Source organism: Arachis stenosperma, chromosome 8, assembly GCF_014773155.1.
Source record: "Arachis stenosperma cultivar V10309 chromosome 8, arast.V10309.gnm1.PFL2, whole genome shotgun sequence".
Taxonomy (NCBI): domain Eukaryota; kingdom Viridiplantae; phylum Streptophyta; class Magnoliopsida; order Fabales; family Fabaceae; genus Arachis; species Arachis stenosperma.
The window spans coordinates 37,342,141-37,364,641 of NC_080384.1; the positions used below are offsets into that span (position 1 = coordinate 37,342,141).

The following is a 22,501-nucleotide window of genomic DNA, read 5'->3' on the forward strand; positions in this document are numbered from 1 at the left end:
GTGATTGAAAACTAGCCAACACTGAATTAAGATAATGGTTCAAACTTAAAAGATAATTGTATTAAGATAATGGTTCAACTTAACATAGTTAGTCACATAACACAAAGGACAGCCATCTAACATGAGCATGTTAAACAAAGTTGCCTCAAAAGGGAGGACTTTACAGCAAAACATAAAGGATTGTTTTTTCCTTGTGTAGTCTTTGTCTAGCAAAAAGTATTAACATCAAAACAGATAGCCCTATACATATTAAGCTAAAGTCTTCAATTCTTCTTTCTTGGAGCCTTAAATCCTGGAGTTGGGATGAACTTCATGTAATTGACAAGTCTTGTTGCAGTTCCTGAACTAGCACCCTGCATGGGATTCACTGGGACAGAAGTTGCTAGTGGAGAGGATCTTCTCCTTGGTGATAATTTTGAAGGCCTTTTTATTCCATGATCCTAGATAGAAATTATTTACATTACACATAAATGATGATTCACTTGAATCACAAAAAATTAAGAAATGTAAATAGGAAGTTACCTTTTGAGAATCTTCTACATCAGAAGCAGTTGGCTGAGATATATCTATTTCTACAGGTTGTGCATCAGAAGTGGCTTGGCCAATCTCAGTAGACTGCACAACAGGATTATCTTCTCCATCATGTTGGTTACCATCATCTTGAGGCTGCTGAAGTTGCTGCTCAGATGCAGGGGCACCTCCTTCATTTTTCTTCTTCTTATTAGCCTCAGCAGCAGCAGCAGCAACTGTAGCAGCTGCAGCAGCATCACAATCTCTCTTCTTCTTACAATCTCTCTTTGTATGTCCCTTATCACCACAGAAACTGCAAGTAAAGGGGCCCAACTGCCTCTTTAGATGAACATTATCTCCATTGTTACTCTGAGGCTTGGGATCAGCTTTAGACTTTTTAGATCCTCCACCACCCTTTATTTAGTACAAGATAAATATAATATTGTTGTTTAATTAAACCTTTAAACGTAAATTCATAATTGTGAGGTTTATTTTTTTTAAAAAATACACAAAAATCAGCTATACAAATATATTTGTATGTATGTGTATATACACGTTTGTATGTGTGTTATCATACATATATTTATTATATATTTTATATTTTAATATGTATTATATATAAATTAAATAATTGAATAACAAAGTTCAGTTTTATGTGCTGTACTCTGTATGTGTCTGTTTCAATTTTTGTGACAATAAATCATATTTTAAATTGAAACATGTTTTGAAAAGCTAAATAAGATTGTCTCCACTTATTTTCATTTTTCTTACTTATCTAAAAAACAAAAAACAAAATTGAAAACAAACGTGCATAACCATATATAGATAGGCCTAACTTAAGAGTCAGTTTGTATTTTGTCCTCTGGTAGCAAGTTGGCAATCCCATAATAAGTATGTAACAAATATAATATTGACTCGTAGCTAGACATGAAATTTTTATTTGAATATGTATGTTTCAAGTTCCTTCACATCTTCTACATACTTAATAAAGAGTATACTTTTCTGGTAATATGTTGCTATTTATTTTCAATCTTCTAATAAAATTAAAATGGCTTAAGTTAAATAGATCTTTTAAAAATTCTCATCATTATACATAAGAACTGATAAGAGTTTTATCAAACAGATATCAGACATCAATAGATAAGAGTTTTATCAAACAGAACACTCATGACTATAAAACAGAACATTATTTTCAAATAGAGCATGACCATAATCAAACAGAACTTCTCATGAAACCCCAACCTAATCAAACCATAGAACCATAGTAACAGAAAAAAAAAACCAAAATTCCAACCACACTCACAACACAAGCATGTACAAAAATCATCATGCATTGCAAAAAAAGAAAAAAAATTTTACCTTTACAAACGGCAGAACTTCTTGTTTCTGACGCAGGAGGAAACAAATGATGGAGTGAAACTTGATTTTGATGTCTTCTGACTGCAAGAATTTCAACCTCACCAAAGGAACCCTAAAAAAGTAAAAGAGCATTATTTTCAAACAGAGCATGACCATTATCAAATTGATCATCCCATGAAACCCCAACCTAATCAAACCCTAGAACCATAGTAACAGAACAAAAAAAAATCATAATTCCAACCACACTAACAACAAAAGTATATACAAAAATCATCATGCATTGCAAAAAAAAAGAATAAAAAAATTACCTTTACAAATGGCAGAACCTCTTGTTTCTGACGAAGGAGGAAACAAATGATGGAATGAAACTTGATTTTGATGTCTTCTAATTGCAAGAATTTCAATCTCACGAAAGGAACCTTAACGTAATGGCATTCATGAAGAAGGGAGGAAGAAGAAGAAGAAAAGAAGAAGACAGAGGGTGGAAGTGGAGAAGACAAGTGAGGAGATAGTGTGTTTTTGATGAAGCGCGTTTCATATTTTTTTTGGGCCAAACGACAACGTTTTTGTCAAGTTGGGGCGCCAACCCAAAACGCCAACGTTTTGGCTTAATCCAACGTGGCAACTTCGTGACACATCAGATCGTCGGTGATGACTCATCACCGGAAAACTGTCCAGGGACTATTATGGTGCCCGGAGCCGTATCTGGAGGATTATAATGGTGCAATTGGGATCTCAGGGCTCACATTGGGTAACGACCCGAATCTCAGGAACTATTATGGGGATTTACTCCTTTGTTTTCACCTTGAAGTGTTATAAATCAGAAAAAATGATAAAAATAAAAAATTAACCATAAAATAATAATAAAATTATAATAAAAAATATTAAAAATACGAAAAAAATATAATCTATTTTTATGGTAAAATTTGTAATTATAATTTTTTTTATAGTTTATTGTTATATTTTTTATAATATAAATTACTGATTCTAATAAAAACATAAATTAAATAAAAATTAATTATAAATAATAATAGAATTATAATTAATAAAAAATAGTCTAAAACATATTAAAAAATAAGGGTATTGAGGATGCTAAAAATAATAATAAAAAAATTATTGAAAAAAATACAAAATTAATATTTCTATATATATTTAAAATAAAATAATAAAATAATATAAAAATTATTTAAATTTATATTTTTTAATAATTTTTATTTAAAAATAATTTTTAAAATAAAATTTATTTATTATAATTTATTTTGATATAAAAATTTAAAAAATCTTAACCAAATTTAAAATAGTTTATAACCTATAACTAGTTTTAAAAAACAATTAATCAAATTGATAAAAATTAATTTGTAACTCGATTAATTAAACCAAAATTGATTTGACGATTTAAAATTTTAAAATTAATTATTTAAATATAAATTTATTATAAACCTAAACTAATTTTATAATAGATAGACAAAAAGACTAAATTTATTTGTTTAAAGTGCAAAAAGTTAGTTCATAAGTTAAAGTTTATTTTTATATGAAATTAATTTTTCAATAAATAAACTAATTTTTAAATGAAAAATTGATTTTTAAACAGAAAATTATTTTTTTAATTATCTGAAAACTGATTTATTATTTTTATAAACTGTTAATAACTAATTTGTTTTCATTTAAAATTAGTTTAATTTAACATAATTTTTTATTAATTTAAATCAAGTTTGGTCTTTTTATTAACTTTAAAATCACTTTTTCATACGTATTCTCTTTTTCGTAAATGAAATTAACTTTTTTATTTAACATTTTTTCTTTATTTTTTGGTTTTTTTATTTTTTTTATTTTTTCATTTATTTTGATTATTCTTTACTATTACCATTAACTATTCACTTAAAATCAATCTTGATGAAAATGACACAAATATAATTTACAAAAAAAATTAAAATTGTAATTGCAAGAAGAAGGATCACAAATTTTTTATTTGAATATGATTACAATTTGCTAAAGAAGCTATTAATTGAGATTAGTTAAAATGCTAAATATTTTAATCAAATAAATAGAGTAATATAAAAAAAAATAATAAAAAATTAATTAATTAAAATATTAATATTTTTTATTTTTTTTAAAGAATTTCTGACTAAACCTAAAAAAACTTAAAAAATATTCTATTTCCAATAAAGTTAGAAAATAAATATTTAATTCTTTTTTATTAAAATAATAAAAATTATAAATTTAATAATAATTACTTATTTATTTTTTATTTTATTAATTTTTTATTTAAAAATATAAATTTTATGTTAAATTAGTAAAATTATAAATAATTTAATCAAATAAAAAGTAAATATAAATAATAAATTAATATGTCCACTGTCCATAAATCATAAAAAATAATAGAAAAAAATTGCTGAAGACACCTGTTGCTATATAAAATTAAAAGAATTTAAAGTATGTTATGAGAGATATACATATTGCCATTTAAAGTTAAAAGAATTCATGGTATATTGTGGGAGGGACACTTGTGCGACTTTCAGGACAGATTAATATTATCTTGGTATTTTTAGACATTTCTTGATTCTCAAAATAGATTAGTGTTATTTTAGTATTCTCACTTTTCTTAAACTAAAAATCACAATAGTATTAGTGATATGTTGTGAGAGGGATACATATGCATAGCTTTGGAATAAATTAGTATTATGTTAGTAATTTTATAAGCTTCTTAACTGAAATACAATAGTATCAGTAATATGTTGTGTGAGAGGGAGGGTATACTTGTATGGCTCTGATACCCTTCTTGAACTAGAAAACACAATAATATTTTTTTATAAATATTCTTTTTTTTGTTGATGTAATTAACTTTTTCATTCAATACATTTAATAGAATCTATCTTTACTATATATATATATTTATTTTTTCTTTTATTCTAATTATTTTCTCCTGTTACTGTTTATTAATAGCTTAAAATAATTCATAATAAAAGAGATAAAATGTGTTGAATAAAAAAAATTGAAATTATCATTACTACAAAAAAACCCCACAAATTTATTATCTATTATATCTATTATACATTTAAAAAATAAATATTTAATTTTTTAAATTAAAATAATAAAAATTATAAATGTAAGAATAATTTTTTATTTATTTTATTATTTTATTTTATAAAAATATTAATTTCATGTTAAATGAGTAGAATTACAAATAATTTAATCAAATGAAAATAAATATAAATAATAAAGTAATACGTCCACAAATCATAAAAAATAATAGAAAAAAAAGATGTTTGTGAGAGAAGCAAAAATTTTTATGCATTTATTTATTTTCAAGAATCCTTTATTAGTATTCAATAATAATTTATATGCATTTATTTATTTAATTAATTTTTAAATAAAAGATCAAAAGTGTTTATATTCTGTTACCACAAAATAAATGTTAATTTTTTTATATATATTAAATAAATTAAAATAATAATTGTCTTAACATAAAAAGAGTACATACATACATGTTGTTAACTTATTAAGTATGGTTTATCATTAAGTTTAGATTGATTAAAATAAAAAAAATACGAAAATCATAGATTGATATTTTAACATTTCTTATTTTATTGAAGTCCGTTCAATAAATTTGTATTATTTGAATATGAAAAAATTTGATTAAAAATTATTATTTAATTAATTAAAAAATATAAAATATATTCTAAATTAATAAGGAGAAAAATAAAAGAAAAAAAATTAGATTCACATAATTTAGTAATAGTCTAATGACACTGTATTCAAAAGTTGATAATATTTTTAGATGATTTGCAATAAGTGTTGATTGGTATTTGCTAAGTTTAAAAGAACAAAGAGCTTAAGGTATTAATTTTTTTATTTATATATATTAAATAATATTTAAAAAAATATAGACAAGTATTGTGATTCTCATCTAGTTTATTCTCGTATCCCAAATTACTTCCACTTACATCTGTCGTACATTTACATCGTAATCTTATCATGATGAGAGAGAAAGGTTAAAGAGTAAAGACGATGATAATTTCTTTGACTGGAAGAAACCTGACACTTATCCTGGTAAGAGAGAAAAGACTAAAGATGATGACAACTTCCTTTACTTCACTGGATTGGAAGAAACCTGACACTTGTCCTGGTGAGAGAGAAGAGGGCAAGAGGCTAAAGATTATGGTAACTTCCTTCACTAGAAGTAACCTGATACTGATACTGTTTTATTAACCTTTTTACTGAAAGGAAACAAATAATTATGTCATATTTTTAAAAAAGATTTCTGACAAAATCTAAAAGACTTAAAAAATATTCTATTTTCAAAATATTTAATTAGAAAGTAAATATTTAATTTTTAATAAAAATAATAAAAATTATAAATGTAAGAATAATTATTCGTTTGTTTTATTGTTGTATTAATTTTTATTTCACAAAAATGTAAATTTCATTTTAAATTAGTAGAATTATAAATAATTTAATCAAATAAAAATAAATATAAATAATAAATTAACATGTTCATATATCATAGAAAATAATAGAAGAAAAAATTGTTCGAGACACGTGTGAAGAATTACCGTATAAAATTATAAGAGTCTAAAGTATTTGTAAGAGAGACATATATTGCCACCTAAAATAAAAAGAATCTAAGATATGTCGTGGGAATAGATTATTATCATCTTGATACTCTTAGATGTTTCTTGGTTATAGGAATAAATTAGCTTTATATTGGTACTCTCACGCTTCTTGAACTAAAAATACAGTAATATGAGTGATATGATATGAAAGGGACATCTGTGCGACTTTAAGACAGATTAATATTATGTTAGTACTCTCAAATATCTTAAATTAAAAAATATAGTAGTATCAGTGATATGTTGTGTAGGAAAGACAGTAGTATCTAGTATCAGTAATATGTTAATACTCTCATAATACGCTCTTTGAACTAAAAAACACAGTAATAATCTTCAATGATAATATTATATAACGTTGTATGAGTCTATGAGATTGTAAGTTACACCGTCAAACACTTCAACAATATCAATTGTCAATTCTCTTAAAATTTATTTTATATAAAATTGATTTTTAAATTTATTTTTATATAAAATTGATTTTAAAATATTTTTTTAATTATTTAAAAACTGATTTATTACTTTTATAAATAATTAATAATTAATTTCTTCTTATTTAAAATTAGTTTGATTTAACTTAAATTTTTTATTAATTTAAATTAAATTTGATCTTTTTATTAATCTTAAAATTATTTTTTCATAAATATTCTCTTTTTTATTGATGTAATTAATTTTTTTATTTAACATATTTAATAAAATTTATCTTTTTTAATATTTTATTTTATTTTGGAAAAGTATAGGGAGCCAATGGTCTAAACGCACAATGGAGGTTTAGAAAGTATTAGAGATATGATCATTAGTGTTACATTATCATGTCAGGTTATACTTTTAGGATGAGTGGGTTCATGACATGGTATTAGAGTTCTAGATCCGAAAGGTCAAGGGTTCAATCTTTCGTAGACTCCAAAATCAATTTAAGTTTTTAGGATGAGTGATTTTATGACATGAGATGTTTATTATCCCTGGTATTCGGATGATTATTCTGGATAGTGTAGGTGATGTTCATGGACCAAAGATTTAACCCATTGTACACATTGTACATTTAGGCCATTAGCTCCCTAGCACTACCCTTTTATTTTTTATTCTTTTATGATAATTCTCTCTTATTATCATTCACTGATCGTTTAAAATTAATCATAATATAAGAGACACAAATGTAATTTATCAGTTATTTAGGTTGGACAAACATAATTGAAGGTTAAAATATTGAAAAATGTTACTTAAAAAAATCTTCCAACGTGGCAACAAGAATGTGACTAGAATTTAGATATTCAAACTTGTAAAGGATAAAGAACAGTAATATTGGTGTGCTGAATATGTAGGAAAGTTATAGACCCACTGAAAAATAATTTTTTGTTTTGTCATGGATAAAGCTTAAAATTTAAGCCGAAATTCGATACACTAACTATCTCCAACTCGTTACAAATTAGATAGGTTAATTAGACTCTTTTTCTCTGAAATGCTGAAAAATATGCTTCCTCTCCTGAAATTATTGAATATCATACTTATTTTTTAGCTACACGATAAACTATTCTTATGTCTTTGTCTAATAATGTGCTACTCTTTTTGATCCACTAAAATCATGAATCGAAACTCTTTAAAAATAATTGTTTAAAAAGAACAGGTAGTAATTTGTATTAAAAGTATAAATGAATTTGAATTATGAAAATATGGGCTAGTATTAAAAAAACGCAACTCTCAAAGAATGTGATTCCCAAAAAAACTCAGTTTATAACCCAACATCTCTAAAATGTTTTATATTAGGATGTCATTGTTTTAATTATATAAATTTTTGTATCATGTTCTTTTTGCTTTGTTTTGATATTTTTCCAAAAACAAAAATCACATTAGTTGTAATAATTATTTTACAATGTTTAAGTAAAGTAATTCTCTCACACAACAATTAGGTGATACTGATAAGAATTTGAATCCCTTAGCATATATATGTTTAAATTTCATGCCTTCAATGTACAAAAGGCAAAATCTAAGTTTTAATTTTGAGTTGTAGTTGAGCAACTTCATTGTTTTCTTAAAAAAATATATATATATAAAATTATATAAACGCAAAAAAATCATCAAATCAATTGATAATTATTTTTTTGAAATTAGGAGCAAGACTTTAACCGTAATTTTTAAGTAAGAATAAAAAATTATACCATTTAAGTTATAACTCTTAGTTTATATTGATAATTAATTTTCATAGTTATTCTTTATGTATTTCTGATAAAATCAATTTAGTTCTATTTTAGCTAACGACTCTCTCTGTTTTAAATGAATTATATATCATAAATCTAAATATTTTTATTAGCTATTTTTGTAGTATTAAAGATGACAACAGAATTTATATTTATTAATATCCTATATTCCTATTCACTAATTTATTTAAATATATATAAAAAATATTAAGGTATTTGATTTATATTATTTATCCCGTATTCTTTATAATAATAAAAGATAAAAATTAAAGATATATTATATTAATATTAACTTATTTTTTATTAAAATTAAATTTTAAAAATTAATTTGATATAAATATTTGTTTGTAAATTTTAATCCAAATACCACGTAAATATATAAATAATTAAATACGACTGACTATACGAGTATGAGTTCCGCGTTTCAGTTAAGAGTAGAAAATGCCACGAATGTTCTTTCAAAGTCCGAAGCCAATGTGTGTGGTCGGCTCCGTTAAGTTTCCAGTATCCCCCAATATTCCAAATTTCCAATACAAAACACACGCCTTTTCTTCCGTCATCGTTACCGTCACCATTATTATGTTACTGTTGCAAGTTGTTGCGGCTTCTTTTTCTTTTATTTATATCCGCACCACAAAACACAGAACATAACACACTTGCGTCTTCCCTATATATAACCATCCACACCAAAACACACATTCAGGAAACTCATCAAAACCACCACACAAGGAAACGTTCATAAAATAGAAAACCCCCAGAAAAAGGAAAACCAATTTCGTATTCAACACGATTCCCAAGGAACCCTGTCTAGCTCTCAAAGTCTTCGAGCTGTGTGCGTTTGCAGCTTCCTTGAGGTAACAAACTTTTCTCTCCTCTTCAACTTTGATCCATTTTCACTGCTTATTCCTATCAATATTGTGATGGTGAATTGCTTTTATTGGTATAGAAGAGTTGTATTATGTTTCTTTATGGAAAACAGAAAAAGTAAGAAATTTCCAGGGGTAAAAAGATATGTATATTTGTTGACTAATTGGAATAATAATAATAAAGATGATTACTTTGACTATGTGATTCAGCTACATCACGTTGTTGAACTTTTGAGCAAATGAACTGGGGATTCAATGAGAGAATCTTGACTTTTTTGCCCTTGTTTTGTGTTAATCTTTTCTTCTGTTGAATTTGTTTGCTTCCGTGTTATTCTTGCCAGTCACAATCTTTTAGAAATGTGTGCTTGGTCTTTTGTTTTTTGTTCTCATCCACATGAGATCAATTAGTATTACATCTTTACCTTGTATTTTCTTTTTGAAGGGTGAAATGTTTTGTTCTACCCATAAATTTAGGAAGAGGTCACATGAATCATGCCGTCACATATGTCTCATCTTTATCCACTTTATCTAGTTGTGGACAGTGTGCTTGTTTTGCTGAAAGCGGAAAAGATGTGTATAAATAACACATCTCACTCTTAAAGATTGTGTTTCCTTATTTGTTTCTGAAAATTTATACACAAGTTTAAAGTTTCCTGCACATGTTATTGTTAGCTTATTATGGTAAGTGTAAGGTTTGATCAGCTTGGATGTTCCAGTTTATGGTTAGTTTCTTTATTCCTTATGCTTGTGTCCTGATTCTTCCATAAATATTAACAAGTGCCTCTCTATAATTGCAGAAATTTGGTGTAACTGGTGATGCCATCATCATAGTATGGATTCACAACAGCTATATAGTTTTGGTGTGACAAGTGCAGGACTACCTTATATTCCATCCTTCCCCACAATTCCGTCGTCACAACCCAACAGGCTTCTTGGATCCTTGAAATTTGACACTGGAAACTCGCCCAATTCGCCCTTTTCGACTCAGTTTGATTCTGATACTCTTTCAGCCTTTAGTGATAGCCAGGACCAGCAGCACAGCCCTGGAGAAATCCTATCCGGCGTCAGCACCTCGTGCAACTCGCCTTTCGAAACCAACCATTACTTGCATACATCAGTCTCGTCTGCAGACAGTAATAGGGGCAGTTTTCAACTCTACTCTGCCAGGAGCTCTCTTCTGCAGAATGCAAATTGTAACCAGAAAATTCGAAACGTGTTGCTGGAATTAGAATCTGCTCTGATGGCCCCGGACGAAGAAGAAGTCACTACATCGAATGCTTCCATGGTTGAGAGCAGTGGACCAACAACATCTGGCCAAAGAAACAGGTCATGGAGTCATGATCACTACGGCTCGCAATTTGTTCAGAGCCAGGGATCATATGTAACTGGAAGCAGGCAAACAAGTGAGTTTGAACATGTTATGAAGCGCCAGAAATCGATAGTGGAAGCATCATCGCCCCCAGGTTTCCCCTCGGGAAATTTGAAACAATTGCTGGTTGCTTGTGCAGAGGCCATGGCTGATGGCAACATGAATGATTTTGATCAATTGATATCAAAGGCTAAAGGTGCTGTATCTATAACCGGTGAGCCATTGCAACGGCTCGGTGCTTACATGGTAGAAGGGCTTGTTGCTAGGAAGGAAGCATCAGGGACCGGCATCTATCGCGCCCTTAAGTGCAGAGAGCCGGAAGGCAAAGACTTACTTTCATACATGCAAATGCTGTTTGAAATCTGTCCCTATCTGAAATTTGGTTACATGGCAGCCAATGGAGCCATAGCCGAAGCGTGCCGAGATGAGGATCACATACACATAATAGACTTTCAGATTGCTCAAGGAACTCAATGGATGACTCTCCTCCAAGCTCTCGCCGCAAGACCTCGTGGACCGCCCCATGTGAGGATCACAGGGATTGATGACCCTGTTTCCAGGTATGCTCGTGGCGAAGGACTAGAGGTAGTTGGGAAAAGGCTGGCCATGATGTCTGAGAAATTTCGCATCCCGGTGGAGTTTCATGGAGTGCCGGTTTATGCTCCGGATGTGACCAGAGACATGCTAAATATCAGGTCCGGAGAGGCTTTGGCTGTGAACTTTCCTTTGCAACTTCACCATACCGCTGATGAGAGTGTTGATGTGAATAACCCAAGAGATGGAATCCTTAGACTGGTGAAGTCGCTTTCGCCCAAGGTGGTAACATTGGTGGAGCAGGAATCAAACACAAACACAACACCATTTTTCAACAGATTCATGGAGACCTTGGACTACTACTTGGCGATCTTCGAGTCTATTGATGTCACACTCCCAAGAAACAGCAAGGAGAGGATTAATGTGGAGCAGCATTGTCTGGCCAGGGATATTGTCAACATTGTGGCTTGTGAAGGGAAGGAAAGGGTCGAGCGCCACGAACTCTTCGGCAAGTGGAAGTCGAGGTTGACTATGGCTGGATTCCGGCAGTGTCCTTTGAGCTCCTATGTGAATTCTGTTATAAGAAGCCTTCTCAGGTGCTATTCTGAACACTATTCCTTGGTGGAGAAGGACGGAGCCATGTTGTTGGCATGGAAGAACAGAAATTTGATATCAGCTTCAGCATGGCACTGATAAAAGGATTATATATATATACATATATATAGGAAATAATTGCTGTAGTATTAGGAAAATTATATATGTTGTTGATTGAGGTTTTAGATTTCCAATGCCATGTATCCTTATTAGGTTCTTAAATTAAATTTTTGTCCATAAAAGTCTCAGTTACTAGTCATGCTTTATTTATACCATTCTTTTATAGAATGTTTTAGGTTATGGCAGTCTAGATCCAAATCCAATGTCACATTCAGTAAAGATTTATGATACATGTATAGGATGTACTCAATATGTCCGAGCCTGTCCCACCGATGTATTAGAAATGATACCTTGGGACGGGTGTAAAGCTAAGCAAATAGCTTCTGCCCCAAGAACGGAGGACTGTGTCGGTTGTAAGAGGTGTGAATTTGCCTGTCCTACAGATTTCTTAAGTGTTCGAGTTTATTTGTGGCATGAAACAACTCGAAGCATGGGTCTAACTTATTCTTCAAGTTGATGTTGGTACTTGCATCTGGAAAATGGTAACTTAACTACATAGCATTTTTTTTTGTTGAATTTGCCATTTATTCATAACCCTATATCTAGAGGGTTTGTGAAGCTGAATAAGGTCTAACAAGAAGGTTGTGCATCACAAAATATGGAGATATGAATGGATATAAATGAGTTAATGATTGGTTCAACAAAATCGTAAAAAGAGACAATAATATGGTGAGGCCCAGAGACTAAATTATCATGTTCTAGTGGATATACTCCAAAAAAAAAAGAATATTTTTTCTTTCTATATTTAGTACTTTTGTTTGGATTTTCTTTATCATGTCTTTTGTTCTATAAACGTAGTTTAAAAAGTAAACTATTGTTTTCAATCATAGAACATTTAAACACTTTAATAGTTCCATTTATAAAAAAGAATAATGCTATATAACTAATAAATATTATTATTTTGGATAAATATTTTGTCAATAATAATTTGTATCTATATTTTATAAAAGTTTTGTACATAAAAAATATATAATTTATTCTTATGTTTATCAAAATTTATATACATAAATTAATATAATTTATATTATATTTTTAGAGTTTATATACATAAATTAATAAAATATATTTATTAAATATTATTTAAAATTTGTACCAGTCAAATGATGGTAAAAAATCTCTTTATAAAAAATATACATTAAATTATATTCATAAAAAAATAAAGTACCTGACAATTATTTAAACTGATGTAAATAAATTTTGTTAAATTGATTTACTTTTTAATAAGTAGTAATTTATTTTATAACTTTCTATGATAGAACTGTCGTGATGTAAATGTTCTACTATATATAATAATTTATTATAACTTTTTGTTTTATAGATGAATTATGAGTTTTAATTAAAAATAGGAAGAGGAACAAGCAAAAGAATATTGTTCTTGGAGCAAGAGAGAATGATAAACCAATCCCACTCATGTAATAGAGAATGACATGAATTATGGTTATTATTGTTGTTGTTATGAGCTTTCAATCCATAATAAACACTTTATGTCATTAAAATTTAGTGGTCATTATTAATTTAATAATTTTTTTAAAGATTTTTCATCATGTTAGATATATTTATAATATCAATTATTAAATCAGTTATAGATATATAATATATATTAAAATATAAAATATATATTTAAAATAAATTAAATAATATATATTTATACATAAATATATAATAATTAATTTAATAATAATTTTTTTGGTGAGGATAGTATTTTAAAAAGATTTTTTCTTATCGAGTATTTGTCTTTTCTCTCTTATTCTTCGAATTATTAAATTTTTTTCATAATATTTTTAATTTGTTATAAATCTAAACTCTATACTTTATTTAAAAATTTATCATTAACTAATAAATTACTACAAATAAATGAATTGATAACTCAATTAACCCATGTTAATTATCCCTCAAATTATTCTGTACTTTACTATTTTTCACTCTTTTTGGGTTAACTACATCACATCTTTCGAGACAAATGTAAAGTTTTAATAATCAATCATTACCTAAACGGCTAAAACCGTTCTCAGGAACCTTATCCAGATCATCATCATCAGGTGCCAAAAGCACTATGAAATAATTGAGCCATTCATTTTGATGGTACTGTATCAGATATGCATATCACTTAGCCAGTCTTTTTTTATGGAAATGAATCTGACATCATTTGGTCATACATAGATAATAGATAGATATCTATTGGGAAATAAAATCTGGATAAGGTTGTGTTTACAATTTATTTGGTCTGAGAGAATTTTTTAAAAATATTCTAGCATTTGTTGTTATTATTCGATCTCTACATTGTTCTGCTTTCGAATATTATTTCAATTCTCATTGTATGTCTTTTATGGTCATGATAGATATATTACGATTTAGTTATATTCGATATTCTACTTTTCGTCTTTCCATAAAAATTTGATAGAAATAATTTTTAATATATTAAAAATGTTGAAAGACTAAAATTTAAAACATTATATTGTAAGCAAAACTTGGAATTTTTTTACTAAGATGAATTAAAGAAAATTAGTTTTTTGACTTTTAAGCATAAGATCATCAATAATTTTACTAGATCCATACATTATGATTTATGAAGACAATATAATTATTATTCTCGAATTACATTTGTTATTATTTTCAACATGTAAAAAATAATAAACTTTATTTCATACAATTTTTCTATTTTCTTATTTTGTTGTGAATTCTATTATATCTAATATAATTTATGATGTACTCTCTTACTCCTATATATATATATATATATATATATATATATATATATACACATATATCAATATCAATAAAAAAAATTTAAAAAAAAAGAAAAAAAATAATATCGATCATGATTCTGGAAATCAAATCAAATTGATGGATTCAACTTGAGAAATTAAGAATTAGACTGGTCTAATTTAATAATAATATTATTTGACCGTGAACCAATTAAAAATTAAAAGAAAACAGTGAAAGAATTAATTAATCATTTGAATTAGTATAATTTTTTAGTAATTAATCAATTTAAAATAATAAATTATAAAAAATATATTTAATATATAAATATATTATTTTATTATATCCAATTCAACTTATATTAGACTTAAACTTTTGAACTTTTAAATTAATTCTCTCATATCTCACGGCTTTAAAAAAATGAAAATGGCTAAGCAGTCTTCTAACTAAAAGGGTTGCACTCAATTCTGAGAGTTATGCAAGAGAAGATTAGAGAAAATAGAATTAAAAAAAAAAAGTCATTATTGTATGTGTACAAATTAGATACATACTCTACCTAGCTTCCTGATAAGCCTAACTACTCACGGCCACAAAGTGGTTATGGTTATTAATTTAACAAACTCTTAACAAACTCAAATAATAATATGTTTTATTAGTAGTGGGTTTTTTTGTTTTTCTGCAAGGGCCGATGGGTTTTCACAAAAATAAACATAAATTGAGCTGAGTATTTGCTATAAAAAAAAGTTTATATTTGTATTTTATTATTCTGACTTTTTATTTACAATGATAAAAATTAAATTCTAGATTGATTGATTATAAAAATTATAAAATTATAAATAATTTTATATCTAATATTATTGTTTTTTAGTTAACAATAGTTTTAAAAATTAGACTAAAATGATGGTTCAAGTCACTTAACCAATCTAGCTTAAGCAAAGGAAAAGGCAATCAAAAGGTCAAAAATGATAAAATTAGTCAAAAACTAGTAAATTGATGGTTTAATTATTTTATCAGTCTTTATAATTTTATCAAATTTTTAATCAGGTTTTTATAACTTTTTTTTTTTAAATTAGGTACCCATATTATATCAAATTTTGTAAGAAAATTTCTAATCTGACAAAAACATTAGAACTAACATAATATTTTATTTAACTATACAGAATATTCAGTCAAGTGTTAAGCATATTCGTTTTGTTTAATAGAATATTCCGTTAATCCCAATATTTTTGTCACGGTAGGAATTTAATTACAAAATCTAATATGATATAGGGACTCAATTGAAAAGAAAAAAAGTATAAAGACATAATTGAAAATTCAATGAAATTATAGAGATCGATAGAATAATTAAACCTAAATTGGTTAAATAATAGTCCATTCTTTTATTGAAAATTTGGTTAAAAAATATTTTTTTAGAAAATATATATTTATTATATAAAAATATATTACAATTCAATTCAATCTTGATTAAATATTTAAATTTGTGAATTTCTAATTTTGCACCTTCAATAACCATTTCAGTGTTTAGATGCTTGTGATTAATCGAAGGATAGATCAAACTCTTATATTATTACTACTAGTTTTCAAAAAAAAGAATGAAAGAAAAACAGTTAACGTGAATGATTTGGAGATTTGGAGCATAGATTATTGGAGGAAAATACATACATGACATAATCCACCAACATTGAACATTCCCCTAACCCTATGCGACTCATATTCTTACATTGATCAACAATAATGTGCGCTTAAATTTGAAATCTACATGAGCAGTAGTCATCTACGGTCTCCCCCCAAAGTTTTGTGGATTCAATATTCAAATTCAATTAAATGGTATTAGTAAAACACTTTGCACTTTTGGAAATTTCTCCATTCTTCTCATCTCTCTAAGCCTATTCTCTTCCTCCATCAATTTCAAGAAATTGCTCTGCATGTTACACATGGACAGACAACATATATTTCGGACAAACTGATCTTTAATAAAATTAAAAAAGACCGTTATTTTTTAAATTTTTTTTATTAAAAATAATTATTTTTACTAATATGCCATTATATAATATATATAATGTTTTAAATATTCAGATATACTAAATAATTTTAATTGATCCTAATTATATTTTAACAGGATATACATGTAAAACTACGTATTAAAATTAAATTCTAGAAATTAATATGTCTTAATGCTTAAAAGCTAATAGATTATGCTACGTGTACACCAAAATCAACTACTAAAATTAACCACATAATAAAATATATGCCGGAATATAAATACATATTAAAAATAAATTAAACCACACATGTATTTATACACAAATACATTAGTAGCTGATTTTGATGTACAAATAGCATTTCTCAAAGCTAATCTATCAATTTTGTTTCGTTAGAAATGAAAACAATTTATTTGTGTCATGTTGAACCTCCGTGTAAATTGGAAATTGTTTTTCTTCACATACATGTACGAAATCCAGAACGTAACAATGTCAACACTGTCTTCATTATTCATGTTGAACACATGCAAAGAAATTAAAACTCGTAAAAGGAATTCCACGTTGAATGATGATCCATATCAATCTTACAACTTTCCGGTTTGGCCACGCAATCAACTCCATGAATCAGAAATAACTTATAAATAGACCCAATTAACGAAGATCCTTCATCATATCATTCTCATATACACATCCTTAATTAAGACCCTAGCTTCCACATTACCATATATCTCAAAGCCAGTTACATTAAAAATATAATAATGACTGTTACAGCTAATTCTGATCAACATGCATCATCTTACATTGCACGACCATGTGCAAATTTTCGTCCCAACATTTGGGGGGATATTTTCCTTCAATATCATAATTCACCATTGGTACATATATATGTTACTTAGCTTAGATATCTCATGATCATTAAATATGAGTTTAACATTTTTTGGTTTTTATTTTTTACACTCGGGAAATATAAAATTAAGTTTCATACATTATTTTGACATGAAATTTGGAGCTTTAAAAAAATATTATTTTCCAACTATTTGCAGGATGTCGTGAATGAAAATATGAGGCAACAACTCGAAACATGTAAAGAGGAAGTGAAGAAGATTTTTCTATCTTCTAGCAATAATATCTCACAAAAATTAAACATCATCGACTCAATGCAACGTTTGGGTATATCTTATCATTTTGAACGTGAAATTGATCAAGCATTAGAACAAATCCAAAAAATTTCCATGAATAATGCACTCGACATAGGAGAAGGTGACCTACACTCTATTGGATTACTCTTTAGATTGCTTAGACAAAATGGATATCACATTTCATCAGGTACATATATATTTATAATCTACTATAGCTTCTTTTTATACTACACCCCACCTATGTTGATATATAATATTGTTTGTGATTAATTTATATAGACATATTCAACAAATTCAAGAATGAGGAGGGAAAGTTCAATGAAACCATTGTGGAAGATGTTCAAGGACTATGGAGTTTGTATGAGGCAACACAATTAAGCACTCATGGTGAAGATTCACTAGATGAAGCACATGATTTTGCTTACACTAACCTCAAGTCCATGATCAGCAATAATAAGTTGAGCACATATCTTGCTAAGCAAATTGATCAAAGCTTAACGCTACCAATTCACAAGGGAGTTCCAAGGATAAAGACAAGACGTTACATGTCTTTCTATGAAGAGGATCCTTCTCATGACAAAGTCCTTCTAAGTTTTGCAAAATTAGATTTTAATGTTTTACAGAAAATGCATCAAAAAGAACTTGGAAATATCACCAGGTACGTCCTTAAGTGACTTTTTTTTTTAGTCAAGTGCTTAAGTGACTTAAGTTTCTTATCTCTCTCTCTTTTTTTTTTGGTTACTTACAATTGCTTTCTTCGACCGGGAAACAAAGAATAATGACAAAATTATTATTATACGAAGCCCAAGTCCAATACCGTAGTAGGCTTTTTTTTATCACTATAGGGCTTTTGGGGTGACAAAAACTACATGTAAAGGAATAAGTAATAATTAATACCAAAAAAAAAGAAGGAATAAGTAATAACAATACTAGACCAAGACCAAAAATAAAAAATCAAAACAACTTGACAACTTATCTTACAGATACCATGGAAATATATAAGGTGAAAGTCTATACCAAAAAAAAAAAACACACTCAGCTAAGACTAGAATATGGTTTAAAAATCTCATAGTGTGGGTTGATGGGTGTATGAGTAATGTAATGACAAAAAAAGTTAAAAAGATAATCAATGAAAATTTGGACAAAATAATCATAACTAAAAATAAAAATAAGCATGAACCCATTTTCTATCAACCAACATTATGACTTAACTTTGCATTATTATTATTATTACAATTGCAGGTGGTGGAAAGAATCAGATTTTGCAACTAAGGTTCCCTATGCTAGAGAAAGGGTGGTTGAGGCATACCTTTGGCCATTTTCTATGTCTTCCGAGCCTAAATGTAGCACTCATAGAAGGATTGTGGGCAAATTGATTTCATGTATTTGTCTTCTTGATGATACTTATGATGCTTATGGCACACTTCAAGAACTTGAACTCTTCACACAGGCAATCAAAAGGTTAAGCTAGAAGAGAAAAAAAAACCTTATCTTGAACTTGATAAAAAAGCATGACTTAAAAAAAGAAAAGTTTAGAGACCATCAACTTTATTAAATTCTAACCAGCATGTAACCAGTAAAAAAAAGTGAATCATTGGACGAAATTTCACACCAATCTCACACCATTAAAACCATCATTAATAATTACAAATTATAAAAGTTGCTGGTCCTTAACATTTCTCTAAAAAAATTTCTCATATATAAATATATCTTCTATCTTCCTCACTAACTTTCTTATGTTATTTTCATTTTCATTTTCATCAGTTGGAATGCTAATCCTATCAAATCTCTTCCAACATGTTTCAAAGTGGTATTTAACGCAATTTTAGAAGTGGTGGATGAAATTGAATCAGCAGTAGTAGATGCGAAAAAATCAACCCTAGTGTCGAAACATGTTAAACAAGCGGTAGGTTTAAAACTAGTGCTTATTTTATATCCATATTGGAAAAAAAAAAGAACGCTTTAGTTTGCAATAATTAACCTCCACTTTAGTTAATTAATCATCATTATAATTGTTGTATATACTTGCAGTTTCTGAATTTGGCTGAAGCTTACTTGTTGGAAGCAAAATGGTGCAATGAGGATTATGTTCCAACATATGATGAGTACAAGGTTAATGGAGCTATGTCTTCTTCATTGCAACTTCACATAGTAGCATTTGTTGGTCTTGGTGAATTTGCAACCAAAGAAGTCTTTGATTGGATTTTTAGTGATCCAACAACAATTATAAAAGCTGTATCACTTGTTGGCAGACTCAAGGATGATCTGGCTTCACATAAGGTTAGTTATTTCTCACTAATAATATAGTTTAATTTTAATGTCTCGTAAAATGTTTTACATAGTCATTTAATTATATCTGATCTTATAAATAATCATTAATAATAAAAACACAATTATTTTTATTAATATGGCGATATATAATTAAATACACATGTAAAATTATTTTATATTGATAATGTATAAAAATTAAATTTTTAATAATAATATATCATATCCTTTTTCCTCCATATTTATTATTATAATCTCTATGATATTAATTGTTTTACAAGTTATAATTTTGGGTTTGGTTAATTTATTTTTATAGTTTGAGCGGGAAAGAGATCATCATGTTGCTTCAGCAGTTGAATGTTGCATGAAGCAATATGGAATTTCACAAGAAGAGACATACAAACTCATTCAAAAGGAAATCAAAGATTTTTGGAAGGATATAAATGAAGTGTGCCTCAATCCAAATAATCATATTCCAAAGGCAGTGCTTGAGTGTATTGTTAATTTGGGACGTATATCTGAGTTTACATATGCAAACTTTCAAGATAGATTCACAAACGGAGAATTTATGAAAGAATGCGTTTCTGAACTACTTTTAGATCCCATCGCTATTTACTAGTTTTTTATAAATCATACATAAAATGCTGAAGATGTGTTTGGAATAAGGAGTGAAACTATATATAGTAGTTGTTGCCCTAAATCTAGCTAGGTCAATCTATGGAAAATGTCATCAATCTTGTATAATGAATAATTATACAATAATTATCTGTTATTTTGTATTGAATAAAGATATTGTGATATTGTATTATTGTATTATTGTTCCTACCCTTGTACTTCAAATATAATGAATAAAAATATCATTAACTATGATTTTTGTTTTCAATGTTTATCTTTTATATTTTATTTGTTCAATAATCAATATATTTAATAAATACGTGTCATAGGATTGAGTGCATCTAACTTAATCGAAAAGAAAAAAAAAACCTTAAGAAATAAATGTTGGCTTATATTTATAAGAATTATTATAGAGGTTATATTTTAATTTTAATAGATGTAAAACTTATTATAATACTCCATTTCACGTTTTATTAGATATAAACATTTCAAATGTGAAATATCCATAAATTAAGTAATTCAATTGATTATTTATCTTCTATTCTTATGAACTATTTTTCTTTAAAATTTAAGTTATATATATATAAGTACTAGTTTACTATTAATTCTGTAACAATCTGTATGTTCAATCACGATGCAGTTCCTTTCTTTTTTCTTTCTCCTATTTTCTGTTCTCCTTGTGTAATTATCTCCTTCAATCTGTGATCCTTACTCTGTTGTAAACTTCCGATATCTTACATGATATCAGAGTTGAGTATTCTTCCTCCATGGCCCTTCTCTATTGTGGGATTGTCAGTGCTTCAGAGATTGACTTAGGTAGGATATTGACTGAACTTGATGCTGAATCCACTACTGTATTGAGAACTTTGAGTTTGAAGATTTCACTTTTGCTCTTGGTTTACATGTGGTGGCTGTTTTGAATAGCTGTTTCAGCAAGGACAGGATTGTGAAGCTGAGAGGTTGTGGGTTGAGGTACAATATTAAAAGGCTGCAGATTTGGTCCGATCATCACCTGCTGTGGAACAGTTTCAAGGGAATCTGCATTGTCAACATTATCAGCAGTTCTCTCAGCAATATTAGTAACTTCAACAGATATAGAAGGTAAAGATAAAGACATAGTATTAGTATTAGTGGGAGGCATATTATGCATGTTCAGATAAGGAGGGTGAAAGGTGTATGTAGCTGGAGGGATAGTGTATGAGGGTTGTGATGTATGGTTAGGTTGGGAAGGATTGAGGAAGAGGGTTGGATATATAGGAAAACTCTTGTTCATAGAAGACAACATTCCTAGCAGTATAGATTTTACCTGAAGGGGATAGACACTTATAGCCTTTATGGTAAGGAGCGTAGCCTATGAATATGCACTTTGTTGATCTGTGGTCAAATTTGTGCTTATTGTAGGCTCGGAGCCAGGGATAGCATAAGCAGCTGAAGGGTTTTAACAAGGTATAGTTTGGTGTGGTGTTGAAGAGTATTTTTAGTGGGGATTTAAAGTTTAGTACTGAGGTGGGGAGTCTGTTGGTTAGGTAAGTGGAGGTTAGGATTGCTTCATCCTAAAAGGAGAGAGGCAAAGAGGCTTGGGAGAGAAGAGTGAGAGCCGTTTCAGCTAGGTGGCGATGATTGCGCTCAACACACTCATT

The 22,501-nt window shown here is 28.0% G+C and overlaps 2 protein-coding genes across 2 annotated transcripts; both read left to right on the forward strand.

Moving 5' to 3' along the window:
• The first annotated feature begins 9,283 nt into the window (after positions 1-9,283).
• On the forward strand, positions 9,284-12,670 carry LOC130944109 (chitin-inducible gibberellin-responsive protein 1-like). The gene is made up of 2 exons (XM_057872274.1): positions 9,284-9,525; positions 10,335-12,670. Exon 2 carries the CDS (start codon positions 10,370-10,372, stop codon positions 12,131-12,133), a length of 1,764 nt encoding a protein of 587 aa, XP_057728257.1. The 5' UTR covers positions 9,284-9,525; positions 10,335-10,369; the 3' UTR covers positions 12,134-12,670.
• A 4,845-nt stretch (positions 12,671-17,515) lies between these two features.
• Positions 17,516-21,090, forward strand: LOC130944146 (probable terpene synthase 2). The gene is made up of 7 exons (XM_057872325.1): positions 17,516-17,714; positions 17,883-18,165; positions 18,258-18,636; positions 19,221-19,439; positions 19,743-19,884; positions 20,010-20,258; positions 20,563-21,090. Exons 1-7 carry the CDS (start codon positions 17,598-17,600, stop codon positions 20,863-20,865), a joined length of 1,692 nt encoding a protein of 563 aa, XP_057728308.1. The 5' UTR covers positions 17,516-17,597; the 3' UTR covers positions 20,866-21,090.
• The last annotated feature ends 1,411 nt before the right edge of the window (positions 21,091-22,501 follow it).